The following is a 19,378-nucleotide window of genomic DNA, read 5'->3' as shown; positions in this document are numbered from 1 at the left end:
CAATATGTAGTGTTGTGACTGGATATACCCATAGAAGTCCCTGGAATCTAAGCCGAATTGCATCTGTAAGTCTTGAAAACTTTTTGGCGTTAAAGTTGTGGGGTCCAAACATTGTAATACAATGTGTAGTCCTTTCGCACTCCAATTTTTAAAAATTGCAGAGGCCATACCCCCAGGGAATTCTGGATTTCCCACAAGTGCTATATAAGGAGTGGTAGTACCCTTCATTCCCAATTTAACTCTGCATAAGTAACGCCAAGCCTCCCTGCAGGAATGCAAGATTATACTGCTTCTATAAGAACCAATCACTTCCGCCCTCTCACCTGTATAAGGTTCTGCGGGCTATAAGGGAAGAACCATTCACTTATGAAGGGAAATGGGGAATATATACTTGTCCCATTCATCCAGTCATATATATGACGTAGTAAGCATGATATTATAGTTTCTCCAATTTGGACACTGTTAATAGTCGTACCTGTGATATCAGTTTCTGAAAGGGATCTCCGGCAGGAACACACTGCCTTACTTTGTGTTGAATGAACACTAAGATACTCCAGTGTCTGGGATGGCTGCAGATTGTTCCTGGCCAAGTTCACCAGCCAGCCTAATTCCTGTAGCAAGGAGATCACCTTACGTGGGGCCAGAAGGCTGTCTTTCATTCTCTTGGTCTGAATTAGCCAATCATCTAAGTACAGGTAGACCAGAATGCCAGCCTCTCAACACTGCTGCTACCACCACCATGAAGTTGGAGAAAGTTCTGGGTGCAGAGGCCAAACTAAAGGGTAGTGCTTGAAACTGACAATGTTGCCCCAAAACAGTGAAATGCAGAAAACAGTTGATGCTCCAGCCGGATGGGAATATGCAGATAAGCCTCTGACAAATCCAGAGATGTAAGGGGTGTGCATTTGTTTGCAACGTATTGCGAATCCACAACACATATGGCTGGATTCTATGTATTCATTGCGTCGCAAAATGTATTGTGATTTCCCACGAATACAACGAATCGCGGCCGAATCATTCGGCCGTCGAAATGGCAATTTTAAACAACCTCCCCACCCTCCTGACCCCACCCCCAAGACTTGCCTAAATTCCCTGATGGTCCAGCGGGGGTCCTGGAGTGTCTCCTGACCTCCCTCCATCGGCTGCTGGCGCCATCTTGTGTTCCTACCATGTGACAGGGGCCGACGAATGGCAGCGGTAACCCCTGTGACATAGTGAGGGCAAAGGCTATCTGCGCCATTTTGAATACTGGCAACCGATAGCCTTTGCCCTCACTATGTCACAGGGGCCGATGGTCGGCCCCTGTGACATTGAGAGGGCAAAGGCTATCGGCGCCATTTTGAATATTGGCAGCCGATGGCCCGAGTGCAGGAGATCGCTCCTGGACCCCCACTGGACCACCAGGGACTTTTGGCAAGTCTTGTGGGGGTCAGGAGGGTCCCCCAAGACTTGACAAAAGACCCTGGTGGTCCAGCGGGGGTCCGGGAGCAATTTCCTGCACTCGGGCCATCGGATGCCAGTAATCAAAATGGTGCCTATAGCCTTTGCCCTTACTATGTCTCAGGGGCTACCGCTGCCATTGGTCGGCCCCTGTCACATGGTAGGAGCACAAGATGGTGCCGGCAGCCAACGGAGGGAGGGCAGGAGATGCTCCGGGACCCCCACTTGTCCACTAGAGAATTTAGGCAAGTCTTGGGGGGGGGTCAGGAGGGTGGGGGGTTGTAGTTAATTAAATTAAAAGGGAAACGAATAAGAATGGCACGTATCAACGGATCGGGGGGGCCCTTTGAACGGATACAATGTATCTGGCCCTGACGAATACGAATGTCATATGAAACGTATGCAGCTCCTCTGCACATCCCTAGCCTCCCACCCTGTTCAGGTGTAGCTTTGGTACATCCCACTGGTCGTGGATTAAACTGTCTGAATGCTAAAACAGGAGAAATTACTACTTTTCTGATAATTTCCTTTGCTTTAATGAAGACAGGTTAATCCACGTTCCCACCGTTGGCTGCTGGATGGTAGTGCTATTGTCCTCCTGAGTGACTGCATTTCCAGACATTACTGGTTAGTGTCAGATCCAGTCCCTAAATTAGTGATATTACACGCCTTGTCTGAGCTCAGTGTTTTCCTGTTAACTGAGTGTTTGAATGGTTTTCTGTTAATAGTTATGATCATGCATTGCTTAGTTGTCCACAGTTGGCTTTTACAGAGAATACTGGCAGGTTGATGTCAATGCAGGGGTATATATACCATGACATCAGCTTTGCTCCGTCTCCATCTGCTGTATAGATCCATAACACACTAGTCATGGATTAACTTGTCTTCATTAAAGAAAAGGAAATTATCAGCTAAGTAGTCATTTCTGCTTCTCAGCCAGAGGACTGTTACATTAACTCGGCTAGATGAGAGGGCATAGAGAAATTTAAAAAAATGGACAAAAACATCAGGTAGCCAAGATTTAAGTTCTGTAACATCATAGCCCCAGTTAGTACTGGTTATGATTGGGTTAGAAAGAGATTGCTGGGCAAACAGAAAAAGAATTCAGAGAATTACGGGCCAGAATTACTGCTTCCACTGCTACTGCTCGTCATTTCTACAGCGCTATTAGACACATGCAGTGCTGTACGGGTACACATAAAAAACAGTCTCTGCTTACAATCTAGTCGAGATGTGCAGACAAGACAAACAGTGACCAAGATGTTAATTCTATTCCAGGAGCTGGGACGAAGGAAAAGTGCTGATCTTTGATGATTCTTTCGAGCACGAGGTGTGGCAGGATGCAGACTCTTACCGTTTGATATTCATTGTGGATGTGTGGCACCCGGAATTAACAATGCACCAGAGACGTAACCTTCCTGCCATTTAAAAAAAGTTTCCAGACTGGAAATGGTTATTCTTAAGAGATGTAAATGATATGAAGGATGTTTATTTTAAATTTCTTTTTGAGCTTGACAGTGTCTGGGAAAGAGCCATACCCTTCCTGTCCTCTTTTGTACACTTGCAGCACTGGCCTATAGAATTTGCAGAAACTGCTTTTTTTTCCACCTTCCATTACAGTTACTTGTGAATCAAAGACTTTCTGATTTCCAAGCATCATTAAATTTAGGCACTACAGTGTGTGGTTAGTGTAAAATGTATTGTAGATAATGTGAAGGGCTTGTTTTATTCTGTAATTTTTCTATGTGGATAAATGTATTTTTATACTAGAGCTGCATAACTCATTTGCTTTTGGAGCCACTGGATTTTTTTTTTTTGGGGGGTGGGGTTGGAAAGTGTATGTTTGTTGCCTTGGTTTGTTTAGCACAGGGTCAACTTGATATGGCTTTTATTTAACATAGTGTGCACCAAATTTACATCAGTTTTGCTTAAAAGAAAGCCTTAACCTGCATTATATACGGTATTTTACAAGTACATCCTGAAACTGGCAGTACTCTGGCTTTACCAATAAGAAGTTTTAATACCTAGTTGTTATTAGAAACTCTTTAAGTGACATTCTGCAAACCTGCCAAACTCCTGGGAGTAGCCATTGTCAGAGCAAGGTTATAAATTATTACACATGGAATGAGCTCTAAATAGTCCTTGTCATGTGCCTGTGATGTCCTTTGCACCCTCCTAGCCCATATGGGTCCACAAGATCTACTGAGTATGAAGTAATTTGTGACTCTTTTACAGCTCCCAAAGGCTCAAAGTAATTACTGGGAAGCTGCTTAAACAATGTAAAGAATAACGACTTTAATAGTGCCGTTTTAATTAATGCAGGGTGCTTATTACTACTAGTTATGTGTGTGTTTGTAATGCTGTATTGGACAGAGAGGATAGAGCTCTCTTGGAAGGGAACATGCTAATTGGCAAGCAGTTGTGTATTTGATCGGTGTCAAGTAGACTCCTGCATGGAGAAAGTCTTTCTTCCAGCTGCTGCCTTTCACACTACTGGATGTAGGGGCCTGCCTGCATGCTTTAATTCACTGGCAGTAATGTTTATGAGCTGATACTGACACCAGTGCTAGGGTTTCTTTTTTATCTAAATTCAGCAGGATCACCATTGAAATCATTGGAAATGCTGTGATCTCTTGAAACATACACTACAGGGGAGAGCTTTGTAAGGTTTTTTCCTCCTTTAACACTAAGTTATTTTTAGAAGGATCCTTCATCCAGGCTGTTTACAGGATGTAGTGGCTGGCATTCACTTTATTTTTTTGGAGGGGGGAATTCTCATCCAGTGTAACGTCTGCAGGTACTTTTTATCCACAGACTTCAAAATAATGTTCAAAATGAAAGCATGCACATATTTTTGTTTAGAACATGATCCTGGGCCAACCAGCTGCACACATTTTACACCTGCTGACGTGTGCAGGTAGGTTCCCTAATGTTATTTAGGTGTTCATGTTTTAAAATTAAGAAGTATACTCCTAAGTACAATCCCCTTCCACCAGAACTCTTCTCCAATATGTAGGGAAAAAATACAAGCAATAAATCTTATGCGCATATATTTTTCCCTGCATGTCTGGTGGGCAGTTGTAAAAGCTAGCATTCATAAAGCGCTGTTTTGCCCTCAAAAATGCTTTTTAGAATAACCCAAAGGTCTGACGGGCCGATACAGTAAACGGCGCGGGAGAGCGGGCGAGCACTCGCTCTCCCAACGTGCCCAGGCCACTCTCCTGGGCGCGCAATTCACTAAGCAAGGCTATGCAAATTAGGGCGTCCCTAGCGCCTCCTTTTTGACAAAAGCGGCGGCTGTCAGCGGGTTTGACAGCTGCCGCTTAATTTTACCGGCGTCGGTTGTCGAGCCACAGGTTCGGAAAACGGATGCCAGCAAAATTGAGCGTCCGTCTCGCGGGCCGCGGGCAGATCTTAAATGTTTTTTTTTTTTTTAGATTTTTTTTATTTTTTTTTATTTTTGGGGCCTCCCGTTTCCCTGTGCCAGCCGAAATTAACTTCTGCCTTTGGGCAGGCGTTAATTTCTGAAAGTAAAATGTGCGGCTTCGCTGCACATCTTACTTTCTGTATTGTGCGGGAATGACTAATAGGCCCATCAATATGTATTTGCATGTTGCGGGCGCTATTAGTTTCGGGGGGGGGGGGGGGGGTGGCCGCGCGTTTTCAACGTGCTATTACCCCTTACTGTATAAGGGGTAAAAATAGCGCATCGAAAACCCAAGTGGGGGCTAACGGTGCGCTCGGCCAAGCGCACCATACTGAATCGGCCCGTAAGCAAGCAACAAAAGGTTGTAACTGAACATTCTCCTCGCCATCTCCACTCTACCAGCTAAAATTTGCCTGCATAACTTTTCACCCCAATAAAGAATAGCCAGGTAAAAAGAGAGAAGGTGGGGCTGTTCTGAGGAAGGGCTTTTAGCCAGGTAGCACGGATATGTCTAAACACCCTGCTAAGTCTGGTTGGAAATACCCCTGTCCTATGAACTAGAACCATGTGTTTAATTATCCTTAAATGAAGTGTGGGCAAACATTTCTAGTGTTTTGGCCTGGATGCAAGATGAGTTCATGGTCATAGTGTACTCAAGCCACATCCTCCACCCAATCAGAGGCAGTATCTCCGCATACTGGGAAAGGGATTGTTACCGTCATGCATATTGCTGTGAAGCTGATAATATCTAATGCAATGCATAGCATGGCTAGGCTTAAAGCCTATATTAAAGCGGCATAGTCAGTGTTTCTAAGTCATGAATTTGGGCAAATCGAACTGTGCATAAGGAATGAGACATATTTTTTTCCATTTCTGTAGTATGGCCCTACTAACTAGAAGTCTTATTTTACCATAAGCACAACATAGAAAAAAAGAACAAGAGAATATTTTTTTGGAGTCCTCCTAAACATTTTCTCCCATTCTGTGCCTATTTCTAAAATTCTTTAATGAATCATTAATATTTAGGACCTCTTGGTCTGTAAAATGCAATCATGCACTGAGTTAGTCTTTATAGAAAGAGGCCATTGTGATTAAAGAATGTGTTTTGTATTTTTTCTACACTTAAAACAAATATACAAGGTGCATAAATCTCAGGTTAACTGTCATAACATTATGATATATGATATTCAATTTCAAATTCAGAAAGCATTGATAAATAAGGATTGGAATGTCTGATAGAATGCAAATGGAATGTATGTATGGATAACTAAAAATAAATGTAAAAAATACAGTTTCCACTGTCGTAGAGCTGATAGTAAGAAAAAGATTGATGATAAATAAATACATTTTAAAAGAAAATATCAAGTTAATTGTTTTTCTTCCCAGCAATTCAAAGTTCCAATGCCTATCTAAAGATAACTTTCAAACATGTGCGAGTGTGCTAAAATATGCAGCTATATGGATGCATTTGCGCATACTATATGAAATATAGCATGTTCACAGATCAAAAAATATGCATGTATTTTAAACCTAGCCGTATAAGTTTTGACAAATAAGCCGCATAAGTGGCGACAAATATCCATATATATACTGTTGTGGTGACTTATCTGGCTAAGTAGAGCTGTTTAAGACTTGTCTAAGTAAAATAAAAGCACTATATAGGTGGATAAGTAGGACAGCTGGATAACTAGCATTTTGAAGACTTAACCAGTTATTAGCATTTTGCCGCAACTTAGCCAGATAAGTAAAAAGTTATCTGGCTGACATCTGCTATGCTCGCAAATTTATACTCCTAATTGTAATCATTTGTACGAGGAAATTTACCTCACGTATTTCCCTTAGCACTTGTCAACTTTTATGCATATAAATTATCAGATGTTATAATATGTGCGCATGAAGGAAATTACCAGTTAAATCAAATAGTCCACCAGTTTACCCAATCTATCTCTAGATCATCAAGACCCCCCCCCTGGATCTTCAGCCTGCACTCCTTCCAGTCTATCCGGACCCCTCACCTCATCGGTATGTGTCTATAAAGAATTATATTCAGATTTACAACGAATTAGCAGGTGTAAATATGCGCGGGTAACAGCCGAACGCATCTCGCGTTCGCAGGTTTTAGAATAGCACCTCTTACACGCAAATGTGAGCACCACCCCAGAACAGCTCCGGCCCGCCCCTAACCCACCTCTTTTTTTTTTATACGAGCAAATTTATTCGTGCACCAATACTTGCACGTGTGTGTTTGAGGCTTACAAAGTATCAGTTATGCGAATTTGCACTCTTTGACGGCAACTTTCAAACCGGCACGTGGGCACACTTTGGTGCACGCCCAGATACGCAGCCATTTTATAACTTGCACACACATTATAAAATAGCCTGCCCGTGCGCATGTGTGCCGAATTTTAAGTGGACGCTGTTAAAAGAGGGGCTTCTCCTCTAATTACAGAATGAATACCAGCTTCAAACGATAATAAAGAGAGAGGTTTATTAATACAGATAAGTAAATAGAGGAAGGCGGATAATTCCTCTAGGAGCAGAAAAATACAGAAAGAATTTAGTACAAGCAAAGGTGTACAAGGTCTGTTTAAAATCTGCTCAGTGTTCTTCACGTGTGCATCAGCTTATAAAGGGTCTGGGGTCTGCTGTTATCAGTCATCTGCATAATCCACACCCTTTACCTTTAATAGCCAATCAATATATGTTTTAACATGTGTACTTTAGCTTGCTCTTACTATAGGCCACAGGCCTCTTCTTATCAGTTAGAATAACAAACTTAGTTCCATCCTTCCAGGAATGATGTCATCTGTGCTGGATGATTCTCTGGCAAGTTCAGTGATCAGTGCTTCATAGTGCTATAACTACATATGTGCAGGATATATGCAGTGCACTATTCTACATATCCCCCTGTGAAGGGTGATTAGCTAAGAACCCTTCATACCTATCTGAGTCACATATCGCCATGTCTTAGGCTGCCCAGCCTAGTTAAGGCTACTCCTTACTGGCGAGAGGCATTACCCGTCTTCGTACCGATATGCTCATTTTTCACAGATAGTCATCACAGGTGGTGGGGAATGGTACAGTGTCAGCATGAGAATCCAGAAGCATCAGGTTCAAGGTTTCAGCTTGATTAAGCATGATCCGAGTGCTAGTCTATGTTACCAGCATTGCAGAAACTTGATCACGGCATCTTCATAGGCAGATACAGAGACATGGTAAGCAGAGACAGACAACTAGCCCAAGTAAGGCAATTGTACACATGGAGCCAATTAGAATTTGGAATCCTGAACCTAAACTAGAAAACCATGAGCCAAGGGATCCAAATGGATCACTGACATCAAGTCCTTTCCAGGTTTGCACCGGTACATGTGCTATAGACATCATGTTCCGAGTGATTTCCTCAATCACTTCACCCTTGTCGTCTATTTGAAGACAACAGTTACTGAGGTTAAATTTACCACATAATCCTCTTTCTACAGCTAGTATATAATCTAATGCTAGATGAGTCTGATAAATAGCATTCCAAAAACCCTTTTGCTGAGTGGCTAATATTCTCAGTGCTTTAGCAGTTTCATTAGTAATTATTTCAACAACAGCTTGCAATCTTATAATACGATTCAACATATAAATTGGAGTTCCATAACCCCAGGAGCCTTTCTAATAGGTTACAATATTGAGCCAATAAGAATTTACCATTTGAGCTTACATGGTATAGTTGAGAAAAGATTGAGATAAACAAGAAGAATTGCCTATAGCTATAGTGTGTAATACTGTGTAAGGTCTATGGATGCACTTTGTTGCAACAATGGAATGGGCCAATGTCCACTGCGCTTTACATGAGATGGGATCGGTGCTTTTGCACATGGGGGTCACAAATATAGCAATCAGGAGGGATAACCTAGCAGAGCAGTTGGACATCCTTCTTAAAAGGTACAGAGAAAACATGAAGAGGTAGTCCATTGGAATGGACAAGGAGGAGAAGGAAAAACAACAGAAACATAAGGCATGTTCTGGTCATAGGTAGGAGTAGGTACAGTTGCATATCCTTGTGAGAGGAAGCCTCAGTTAGAATGGGTAAATTTCTACAAGGAGATCAATCTCAGAATAAGCACAAAGGCCACAAAACTACTAAGAAATATTTGTAAGAGGGTGTAAACAAACTCCAGGTAAAATCTGAGAGGAAGTGTTACAGGAAGAAATGTTCAAAAAGGTTACAGAGAAATCAGAGTATAAAGGGAATAGGATATTGGAATATAAAAAGCCAGCAAAGTAATTACTATAGGTACAGGCTGCAGAAGAAAGAATAAGTCAAAGAGATGCAGAGGTACTACCAGTAAGACGAGTGGGAAAATGCTAGAAATAGCTTACAGCAAATAGAACAGCATGAATGTAACGTACTCTGATGTAGCAGAAATATATATGCACATAAGAAAAGGAGAGATCCAGAGAAAAACCTGATAGTTAAAGGATAAGGGTGTGTATGGCCAAGCCAAATCATTACCACATCTATAGGTCAAATCCCAGAATGCGGGTAGGGAATATACTTAAAAATGAGGGAAACCGACCTTTCGGTAGGGAGTCAAAGGGCAAATGTCATAACTAGATCTTGAGGAGTGTCTCATTTATGGACTTGTATCCATTGTTGGGCAGGGACTTCAGTAGGGTCAAAACAGGTAATGGTTGTATGCACATACACTGTATTGTGTGGAATTATGAGAACGGTATGTAACTGTCCCTTCACAATCATAAGGGAATTTGTATAGCAGAGTAGAAGTTTTAGTCGTACCATCTATAGTTACTGTGATGCAAGCATTACAATTCGGGTCAGTGGTGCATACAGGGAGTATGCCATTCCAAAGGTATAATGCACAAAGAAGGATAAACATGTTAATGCAAAAAGTGAATACCAATCTGAAAATACAAAAGCAAACTGATAGTAACAAAGAAAAGAAGGCAAAGAAAAAGGGCTGTTGAAACATCAGGCAAGTGCAGTCATGTGACAAAGCATCTGTAGGCCCAATAGTGGATAAAACATTGTCCAGGGATAAGGGATTCAAGAAAACATTTGACCATACTGGGGCATATCTCGTTCTAAGAGAGCAATCAGTGGGATATAGTATGTGGGTAATGTAATCAAGGCAGCTTTCATAGACAAGGGTAATGGGTGAAGAAAAGCATATTACATAATCGTATAAAGATATAAGAGGTTGGGGTTAGACAAGGAAGATACTATAAAATTTAGAAAAACCAGCATTAATTCTGTCCAAATAATGGCAATTTGCAAATAGGTCCAAACAGCATCTGAGCAAGACAAAAACAATGAATATGATGTATGATGGCAGTCTTTGAAAACAGTTCACAGTCCAAGTCAGGATAATCTTTGAATTCAATGATGCAGATGGGGGAAAACAGGTCATTCAGCTTAGTGCACTTCAGGGACAGGAGACAGAGCCGTGCAGGTCAACAGTAGGTAGGTTACTTGATCAGAAGCTACCATAAGGGCAAAACAAATTCAGATTAATTAGGGAGAAGAGTTCACCACAGACATCACATCACAAAGAACATTAAACTTTGACATACAACGTCACTCATTCAGCAGGTGCAAAGACATATGACACAGAAAACAAACAACAAGAAACATATGGGTTACGTCTGATGAGCTCAAACCCTTAATCAAAAATAAAGGTAGGCCAAAAAAAGTGTGAAAAAGTACTGAGAAAATGTCTAGATCGATCTAGAATAAAAACAAAAGAAAAAGCAAAAAAAAACAATCAGTTGAAAAATGAAAAACAATGAAAAACTGAGAAAAAGGAGAAAATGTAATCTTCAAATGGTCCAACGACTATTGACCTGGGGAAACATAAAATCTGAGAACAGATAAAGGTTAGAGGAATTACAGCTCAATTGAAACTAAATATCCTGATATGAATTCAGCGAACTGCAGTCATAAAGCTACTGTTGGTTCTTTAATATGGCTGCGCCACTAGGAGGCGCTGTGCTCATTAATATTCAGCTTCCACTCTTTTTTTTTTTTTCCTGAAAGACAGACCTGTGACAAAATCATGGTTACCGGGATAACTCTTGCGCTGCTGGGGAAAACCTTCACCTCTGTGAAATGAGGAAACATCATTAATTAGAACATGTAACTGATACATAAAGGCAATTTCCCAATTCGCAAGAAAAGACTTAGGGCTGTACTGTAAGTATGCCAGCGCAATGACCAAAGCACTGAATACCGTGAAAGAGACAGAATCCTGACTGCTAAAGAATTCAAGTTGTACTCAATGTCCCAAGAACTATGAATTATCTTAGTAACGTTCAATTCCTTGCTAATCCATGGTTAAACTAAACACACGTACAGCCTTTATCACCTTCCTGTGAGAAACCCTATCTCTGTCACCGCACAGCGAGACAAGCGGTGAGCTCGAAACATGAAGGCAGATCCCTGCAAACTGCATCAGATAATGCCCTCAAAGCCAACTGATCACAGACTCCTGTAGAAAATAGTAATATACAAACATTGGACAGGGATGAATAAAGAAAGGAGAAAACTAAAAGTGCAGGGGAGGGTACGCTTTCCAGTAAACTAAACAGAGCAAATTATGAAAATGGAGTCTCTTTTGATTGTGTACGTGTATGTTGGTTTGGCCATAGGCAAATGAATGGAAAGAATGTAATGAAACCTAAAAACAGTAAAAGTCCAGGATGTATAGAGCAAGGAGGATGAAAGGAAACGCTGGAAAGCTGCGGCACCTGTAAATTGTCCCACCAGAGAGGGAGACTAGGGATGGCCTCAGCACTAGCCAAAGCCCTGCGGGGGCGGAACTTAGAAAATATAGCTGTTGCAAATAAAATGTAAGAATTATAGAATACCTTAAACCAAGAAATAACCTGCGTGTAGTATCCTGAAAATATGTCCTAGCAGAGGATGCCATAAAAGTCAGCTGTGCAGGCAGAGCTGGGAGCAATGGAAAGGATAGCACAGGACAGAGGACAATAATAAACAGAAAAAGAGAGAGAGAGAGCTCACAAGGTTCAAGAGTTATTTATTGGGGTATTTTTATGTTCATGTAAAGACAGAGCACGGGCCAGAGCAATGCAGGCAGAAAATAATAAGCAGTGAACACAGGAATAAAGGGAATGGCAGAGGGAGGGGGTGTCATGACGTCAGCCGCCAGAGGACGCAGCATGAGCCAGGACAGACAGGCACGGAGAGGCACTAAGATAAGGAGCAAGGAGTCAGTTAGCAAAACTTCACTTCCCACCAAGCACCACGGAAGGGGACAAGGGAGTGGGAGGAGACACAAGAAAATGACTACCAAGCCCAGGAGGCAAGGCCAGTACCTGGGGCTCTCAATTCACAACTTAACACTACAGGAAGAGAGGGGGGGGCGAATAGGGGCGAAGCAGACTGATGGGGGTCTGCCCTCCCCTTGATACAGGAATGTGCGAGGGAGGGGCTGGGGGGATGGGAAAGGCGAGTTTTGCCCTGCGCCTCTCATCTGAAACAAAGAACAATGAAATGGAAGGGTGTAATAAGAAAGAAGGACAGCCGCATAGATTTCAAGTTGCGATAAATGCATGTGATTGAGTCCGTCTCCTGAGAGAGAAAAAAGAATTCAGGGCTCAGTAACATATGCTAAAAGTAGGCAAGTCAACTTCCATGCAAAAACTGCAATTCCCATCATGCACCAAAAAATCCCAGAGGAGCACAAGGGTAAGAAATCAAACAGATAATTAAATGAAAATAACATATAAGCACAGAGAGGGTACAAGTCGCAAGAAAAAGAATTACGTAGAAACTTCATGGGAAACCAAGGGACAGTCAGAACAACAGGCAATTTACCATTGGCAGGAGAAGGGGGGGGGGGGGGAAAGCCAAGGCTCCCCCTGCATTCTGTGTCTGTGTGCTAACAAGCCACAAATTGTAACATGACAGCAGGCAGAAAAAAGGGAGGGGGGATCACCTCCGTTCTCTGAGCAAAGAAAGAAATTCCAAAGGGTGGGGCAGGAGCACTAACGTCCAAATAACCCAGGCACTTAACTCAGCAGCAAGAAATGCCGAGCGTAAACTACGGAAGGGGAATCACAGAGAACAGTAGAAACAGCGTCAGAACTAAGCTGAGCATTGGATGTACGTGGAAAACATATTGAAGATCAGTTAAAATAATCTCTGATGCTGTAACTTCTCCCAGTTTTTTCTTTTAATGTCAGAGTTATGATGGTCAGTCCTGTGATGGAAAGACTGCACAAGTAAAAGAAGAACAGAGCAGTGGTCTGAATAAAAGCCCTTTGGAAATGCAAAGCGAACAGCAATTAACACAGCAGGCGGTCTCTCAGCCTCCCGGAAACCAGAAACCTGGAATCAGCCAGCAGTAAAGGTGATAGACAGGCACAAAAAAACAGAGAGAGAAAAAACTAAGAAGACCAGAATTCAATGCAGTCACAGGGGATACACTGCGGTGGGGGCTACCACCAACTCTTTCACGCACTCCTATCGCTCCGGGAGCGCTGAACAGAGAGGGGGAAAGGAGCAGGCAAGAAAAGAACAGACCATGAGCAATGAAGCCATAAAACTTTAATAGCTGCAGTTAAACTAACAAGGGAAGCCAGTCACACAAAGAAAACGAAAGTGAAAGAAAATCAACACAGCAAAAAATAGGAGAAGACAAACAGGCAGAGAAAGACACAAAGAGAGAAAAAAAAAACTAACAAAACCAGAATGCAATGCGTTTACAGAGGACGAAGCAGGGCAGGGAGGGGGGGAGGAGGTGGAGGGCCAACGCCCAAAGCGCCGAGAGACAAACGGTAAGCAGGGAGGAATGTGCAGGAGGAGGGGGAAGAAGGGGGGGGGGGGGGGGGCGTGACAACGCACAGCACTAGAAAAGTACGAAACAAAAGGGTGGGGAAACAAAACTCAATTACCCAACATGCACGGAGAAGAGACAAGGGAGGGGCGAGTTGGGAGGGGCGAGGAGGGAAAGCGAGGTGGCAGATAGAAGGATGAACACCAGACAAAGAAACCGGTCGCCACTTGGCACAAGAATGTAAAGGAATGCAAAGGTGGGGGGGAAGGAGAGGGGGGAAGGAGAGGGGGGGGGGGGAAGGCGTCTCCCGCCTCAAGAAACAAAGAAAGTGCAAGCAGAAGCAAGGAAGTGCAAGCGAGAAAGTAGAAAAACATACAGCATTTAAACAGAGCAAATTAAACAGTCAGAGAGAGAGGGAAGAAAGTTAAGGCAAAGGAGAAAAGAATGCAGAAGGTTTACAACTACAATAAACGGAACATCAGAGAGAAAAAAAAAGGGAGGGGGAGAGGGGGAGTAGAAAATCTGCACTAGAACACCAAACTGAAGTGAAAGTCTGAAAGGTTGAAAGAATACAGAACAAAACCTGCTAAATTAGCTCGTTGGTAACACACACATAGCTGGAAAAAAAAAAGTACTCGAAAGCAGATTCCACAGACAGTAAGGAATGTCATTCAAAAGAAGCACGGACTACAAGTTAAACTAGGTCTTGCAGACTAACAAACTATAGTAAAAAAGAAAAGAGAAGACATAGATAACTGAAACATTAATCAAATCAATCACTTTTTCTTAAAAAAATTAAAATTAAATCCCATACATACCCAATGAACCAATCGACTCCCCCCTGGGACCAACGTCTTGGATCCGAAGGATGGAGAGTTTAATTGTGACCTCCGTGGCAGCCACCGGACTCACTTCACGATCTTGCCAGTACTAAAGTACGCTAATGACCCCAGGTCACCCTAAGTGGAACTGGTTAATTAGTCAAAAGCCTGAAGCAGTTTCCGCACTGCTATAGCCTGTGAGATGCAGGAAAGGGCGCGAATCCTTTCCTGTGAATCCCAGGCGGTGCCTCCAGATGTTAAAAGAGGGGCTTCTCCTCTAATTACAGAATGAATACCAGCTTCAAACGATAATAAAGAGAGAGGTTTATTAATACAGATAAGTAAATAGAGGAAGGCGGATAATTCCTCTAGGAGCAGAAAAATACAGAAAGAATTTAGTACAAGCAAAGGTGTACAAGGTCTGTTTAAAATCTGCTCAGTGTTCTTCACGTGTGCATCAGCTTATAAAGGGTCTGGGGTCTGCTGTTATCAGTCATCTGCATAATCCACACCCTTTACCTTTAATAGCCAATCAATATATGTTTTAACATGTGTACTTTAGCTTGCTCTTACTATAGGCCACAGGCCTCTTCTTATCAGTTAGAATAACAAACTTAGTTCCATCCTTCCAGGAATGATGTCATCTGTGCTGGATGATTCTCTGGCAAGTTCAGTGATCAGTGCTTCATAGTGCTATAACTACATATGTGCAGGATATATGCAGTGCACTATTCTACAACGCATACCGTGCACGCAAATCCCAATTCTACCATGTAAGTCAGGATATTTTATAACATGCGTGCATTCATGCCATTACCAGTTTCACCAGTTCGTCGGGTTAAATGCTAGGTCCTCCCAGACCCCCCTGGTTTGATAGCCCATACTCCCCCCCACTTACCCCAGACCCTTTAAACCTGGCAGAAATGACTGGTTTTAATTTTTTTTTAGAAAGGACACCTCCTCCCTAGCAGAAGTAAACGTGACTCACACCCTGCCCCCACCACGCCCCTTTATGAAATTAAGTGAGATGTGCGTGCAGTGGGAGAAACGCACACATCTGAATGACTTTTAAACTTCAGTCAGCGCGATGAAACCCAACATGCACATGTCCCCTAATTTATGTGCGCACTGGGCTTTTAAAATTCACCTGTAAGTGTGCGCTTGTGCTCATATTTACTCGCACACCTCTTGTAAAATTCACTTTAAAGAGGAAAGTGGACTCTTTAAAAGCCACACATAGTTGCCCAACATAAGGATAATTCAATCCAAGGATATACTGTAGTTCAGGAGTAGGCAAACAGGTCTGATTTTGAGGATATCCTCAATGAACGTGCATGAAGTATATTTGCATCAGTAGCATGGGATCTTCTTGGTGTTTGGGTTCTTGCCAGGTTCTTGTGACCTGGTTTGGCCTCTGTTGGAAGCAGGATGCTGGGCTTGATGGACCCTTGGTCTGACCCAGCATGGCAATTTCTTATGTTCTTAAGATTTTCAGGACAGGATGATCCAGTCCTGGTTTATCCCATTGCACACTGGGACTTATTCTGATTTCCGTATTGCATTCCCCTAGAAAAGCAAGACTATATATACCCGCATGCAGGGGATTAAACCCAGGACTGGATCAACCTTTCCTGAAAATCTGGAGCCCGTTGGCAACCCTAACACAAGGCCAGATAACCTTACTGTTAGAAATGTTAAACGTAAACAAACAGTTAGTAAAGTTATAGGTTAACAAACTATATCTGTTAATACAATATAATAATGTTATGAACTTCTTTGTAAGAATTCTTATAAATGTAAACCAGAGTGAAGGCACGCTCCAAACTTCGGTATAGAAAAGCACACAAATAAATAAATAAATAACCAGCTATATTCAAACCTAGTGTTGCGCAGGAGGTGGACCTTTGGGCTGAGGTGGGGTTGATGCTACCCGTAGGAGAGGTCCTACAGGTCCCCACCATCGGCAGGCGGAGTGGGCTGACTAACGGAGGCCTGCTGGGGCTTCGCCAATGCCAGCTCTCATTCCCCGTGGGTTGAGCCTTTGGGTAACAGGTCCGGCTGGAGGTAGGTGGGCCTCCGTACGTCGTTGTCAATGAGAAGATGGAGAGGTCAGCCCAGGGACAGCAACTGCAGAACTGAAGAGTCTGTAGTGGACGAGGTGGAGACCTGGAGACCCGGGCGCCAATAGGAACAAGAGTCAGACAGGGGGCGCCTGAGCAAGAGCAGGCTGGAGCCTGAAAGGCCAAGTCCAGGACTAAGACTATGGAGGTATCGTAGGGCAGGCTGAAGTCAGGGCAGGCGGCAATCAAGGGGCGGTGGCAAGGCAAAACTGAAGTCAAGTCCAGGAGAGAAACAATGGCATGGTCAGACAAAGCAGAGGTAAGGACTAGGAGATGATCAGTAGCGTGGTCAGACGAAGCAGAGATCTGGACTAGGAGATGATCAGTAGTGTGGTCAGACGAAACAGAGGTCTGGACTAGATGATCAGTAACGAGGTCAGGCAAAGCAGTGGTCGGGTCCAAGAGAAGCTCAGTAGCGGTCAGGCAAAGCAGTGGTCGGGTCCAAGAGAAGATCAGTAGCATAGCCAGGCAAAGCAGTGGTCAAGTCCAGAAGAAGATCAGTAGTGTAGCCAGGCAAAGCAGTGGTTGGGTCCAGGAGAAGATCAATAGCATAGTCAGGCAAAGCAGTGGTCGGGTCCAGGAGATCAGTCTGTAGGGATAAGCTGGATAGCACGAACCTCAGGAACGGAAAAGACGAAACCAGGAACAGGAACTCAGAGGAAACAGGAACATGAGGGAATCACCAGGAGGCAACGAAGTACATGACCAGCATAGAGACCTGTTGCAAAGGTGACTGAGCCTGGCCTTATATACCGGAGCTTCAATGACGTCATCATCCGGGGCTGCAGCCAAGTTCCCGCCGTGGGCCCTTCAAAAGGAACTGAGTTGTGCGTGTGCCTAGGGAGGGGTGCGGTGTGGGATGGCGGCATTTCTCCACGGGCCACGCAGAGAGGCTCGCCGCAGAGCACAGGAGTTCGTCGTAGAAACAGAAGTGCCGGGGATGGCCCAAGGATGGAGACGGTGGCCCACAGCCGCGAGGGAAGTAGAGCCAGACGCTGGAGTAGGCAGCAGAGGGTAAGAGGGCCTGGCCGCGGGCCTGCCGCAGACGACACACGCGACACCTAGCTGGTTAGGTTTTTAAGTTAGCCGGATATATGTAGCCAGATAACTTTAAACAAGTATATTCAGTGGGACTTTTATCCCACTGAATATATGAGACAAGTTACCCGGATAACTTGTCCACTAAACAGCCTACTGAATATTGGCCTCCATGTGTATTTAAGGAACTGTTACACAAGGACATGTGGCAAGACCAATAAAGGCTATTCAACTTGTAAGTAGAACAGAGATCCTCTGAAGCCTGAGGGTCACCTTCTAGATACAGAATATGATGAAGCAGCACTAAATGACCTTGAAAGTATGTGCTTACATTTGATTTGCTAAGAAATTGTTATATTTATTGCTTATACAGTAGCTTGCAAAAGTATTCGGCCTCCTAAAAATGTTAGCAGATTTGTGTGGATTTCAAATGGCACTTACACAGATTTTTCTAGATAGTATGTTTATTGCAAACTAGTATGCTCTTAAAGTACATTTTCAAAGTCACAATTCATTATTTCTCTGCATTTTTTTGTCAAATGAAAAATGCTGCTTGCCTAAGTATTCAACCTTTCAGTATTCAACTTGGTAGAACTACCTTTTGCTGCAATAACTGCTTTAAGTCTGTTAAGTTTCTACTAGCTTTGCATATTGTTCGGGAATGATTTTTTGCCCAATCTTCCTGGCAGATTTGCTCCAGGTTGTTCAGGTTGGTTGGATGACATTTATGGACTGCAATTTTCAAGTAGTGCCACAGATTCTCGATTGGATTGAGATCTGGACTGACTTGTCCATTGTAGAGTTGTTCAACCAGTCCTGAATTGCTTTGGCCTTGTGCTTAGAATCATTATCCTGCTGAAAGGTGAACTTTCTCCAGACTGAAGCAGTATCTCCCTGTATGTTGCACCATCCATCCATCCTTCAGTTATAACAAGATGCCAGCCAGGTCCCTGCTGAGGAAAAGCATCCCCACAACATGATACTGCCACCCTCAAATTTTACTGTTGGGATAGTGTTTGTTGAGGAATGGGCAATGTTGGTTTGTGCCTCACATAGCATTTTGAATTTTGGCCAACAAACTCCATTTTTGTCTCATCTGACCACAAAATCTTATCCCACATTTTAGCTGGGTCACTCTGATGCTTTCTATCAATTTCCAGATGTGCGTGATGTGGTTTTTCTTCAATAATGGCTTTTTTCTAGCCACCCTCCCATTCAGGCCAGTAGTATGCAGAGCTCTGAATATGATTGACTGGTGCACCTCTACTCCAGTCTCAGCCACTGAACTAGGTAGCTCCTTCAAAGTAATTGTTGGCCTCTCTGTGGCATCCCTCCCAAGTCTCCTTCTTGCTCTGACGTTGGTTTGAAGGCCGGCCTTGTCTAGGCAGTATCTGGGTGGTATGATGCAGCTTCCATTTCCTCACAATTGATCCAACAGTGCTCACTGGAGTATCCAAGCACTTGGATATTATGTTGTAGCCTTTTCCTGTCTTGTGCATGTCTATAACTTTATCTTAAATTTTCTTAGCTTTCCTTCAGATTCACAGTCTGACCAATGGTACTAGAATTAGGGGGTCTTTTATCTAGAAAAGCTGACTTCTTTTAATGATTCACAATGTAAACTTCTTCAGACTAAAGGCCACAGCTATCTGATCCGGTCCTCCTTAAATCTCAACCCAACAAAGGATTCTGGGCCCAGGGAGGATCTCTTTGGCCTAACATAAG

General features: G+C 43.2%; 1 protein-coding gene across 8 annotated transcripts in view; it reads left to right on the top strand.

Moving 5' to 3' along the window:
* ASPH (aspartate beta-hydroxylase) overlaps nucleotides 1–4,822 on the top strand; it is a 508,516-nt gene extending 503,694 nt beyond the window's left edge. For 3 of the 8 annotated variants that reach the window (XM_029591374.1, XM_029591372.1, XM_029591369.1), the window contains one exon: nucleotides 2,719–4,821. In XM_029591374.1, the coding sequence (XP_029447234.1) occupies nucleotides 2,719–2,869 (151 nt within the window). In that variant the 3' untranslated portion in view covers nucleotides 2,870–4,821. Of the gene's footprint in view, nucleotides 1–2,718 lie in introns of all 8 variants that reach the window. The other 5 variants (XM_029591370.1, XM_029591367.1, XM_029591373.1 and 2 more) reach the window with 4 other exon arrangements.
* Nucleotides 4,823–19,378: the final 14,556 nt, after the last annotated feature.

Source organism: Rhinatrema bivittatum, chromosome 2, assembly GCF_901001135.1.
Source record: "Rhinatrema bivittatum chromosome 2, aRhiBiv1.1, whole genome shotgun sequence".
Lineage (NCBI taxonomy): Eukaryota > Metazoa > Chordata > Amphibia > Gymnophiona > Rhinatrematidae > Rhinatrema > Rhinatrema bivittatum.
The sequence above is the reverse complement of the archived record's forward strand: the minus strand, read 5'-3'. Positions and strand labels throughout refer to the sequence as shown.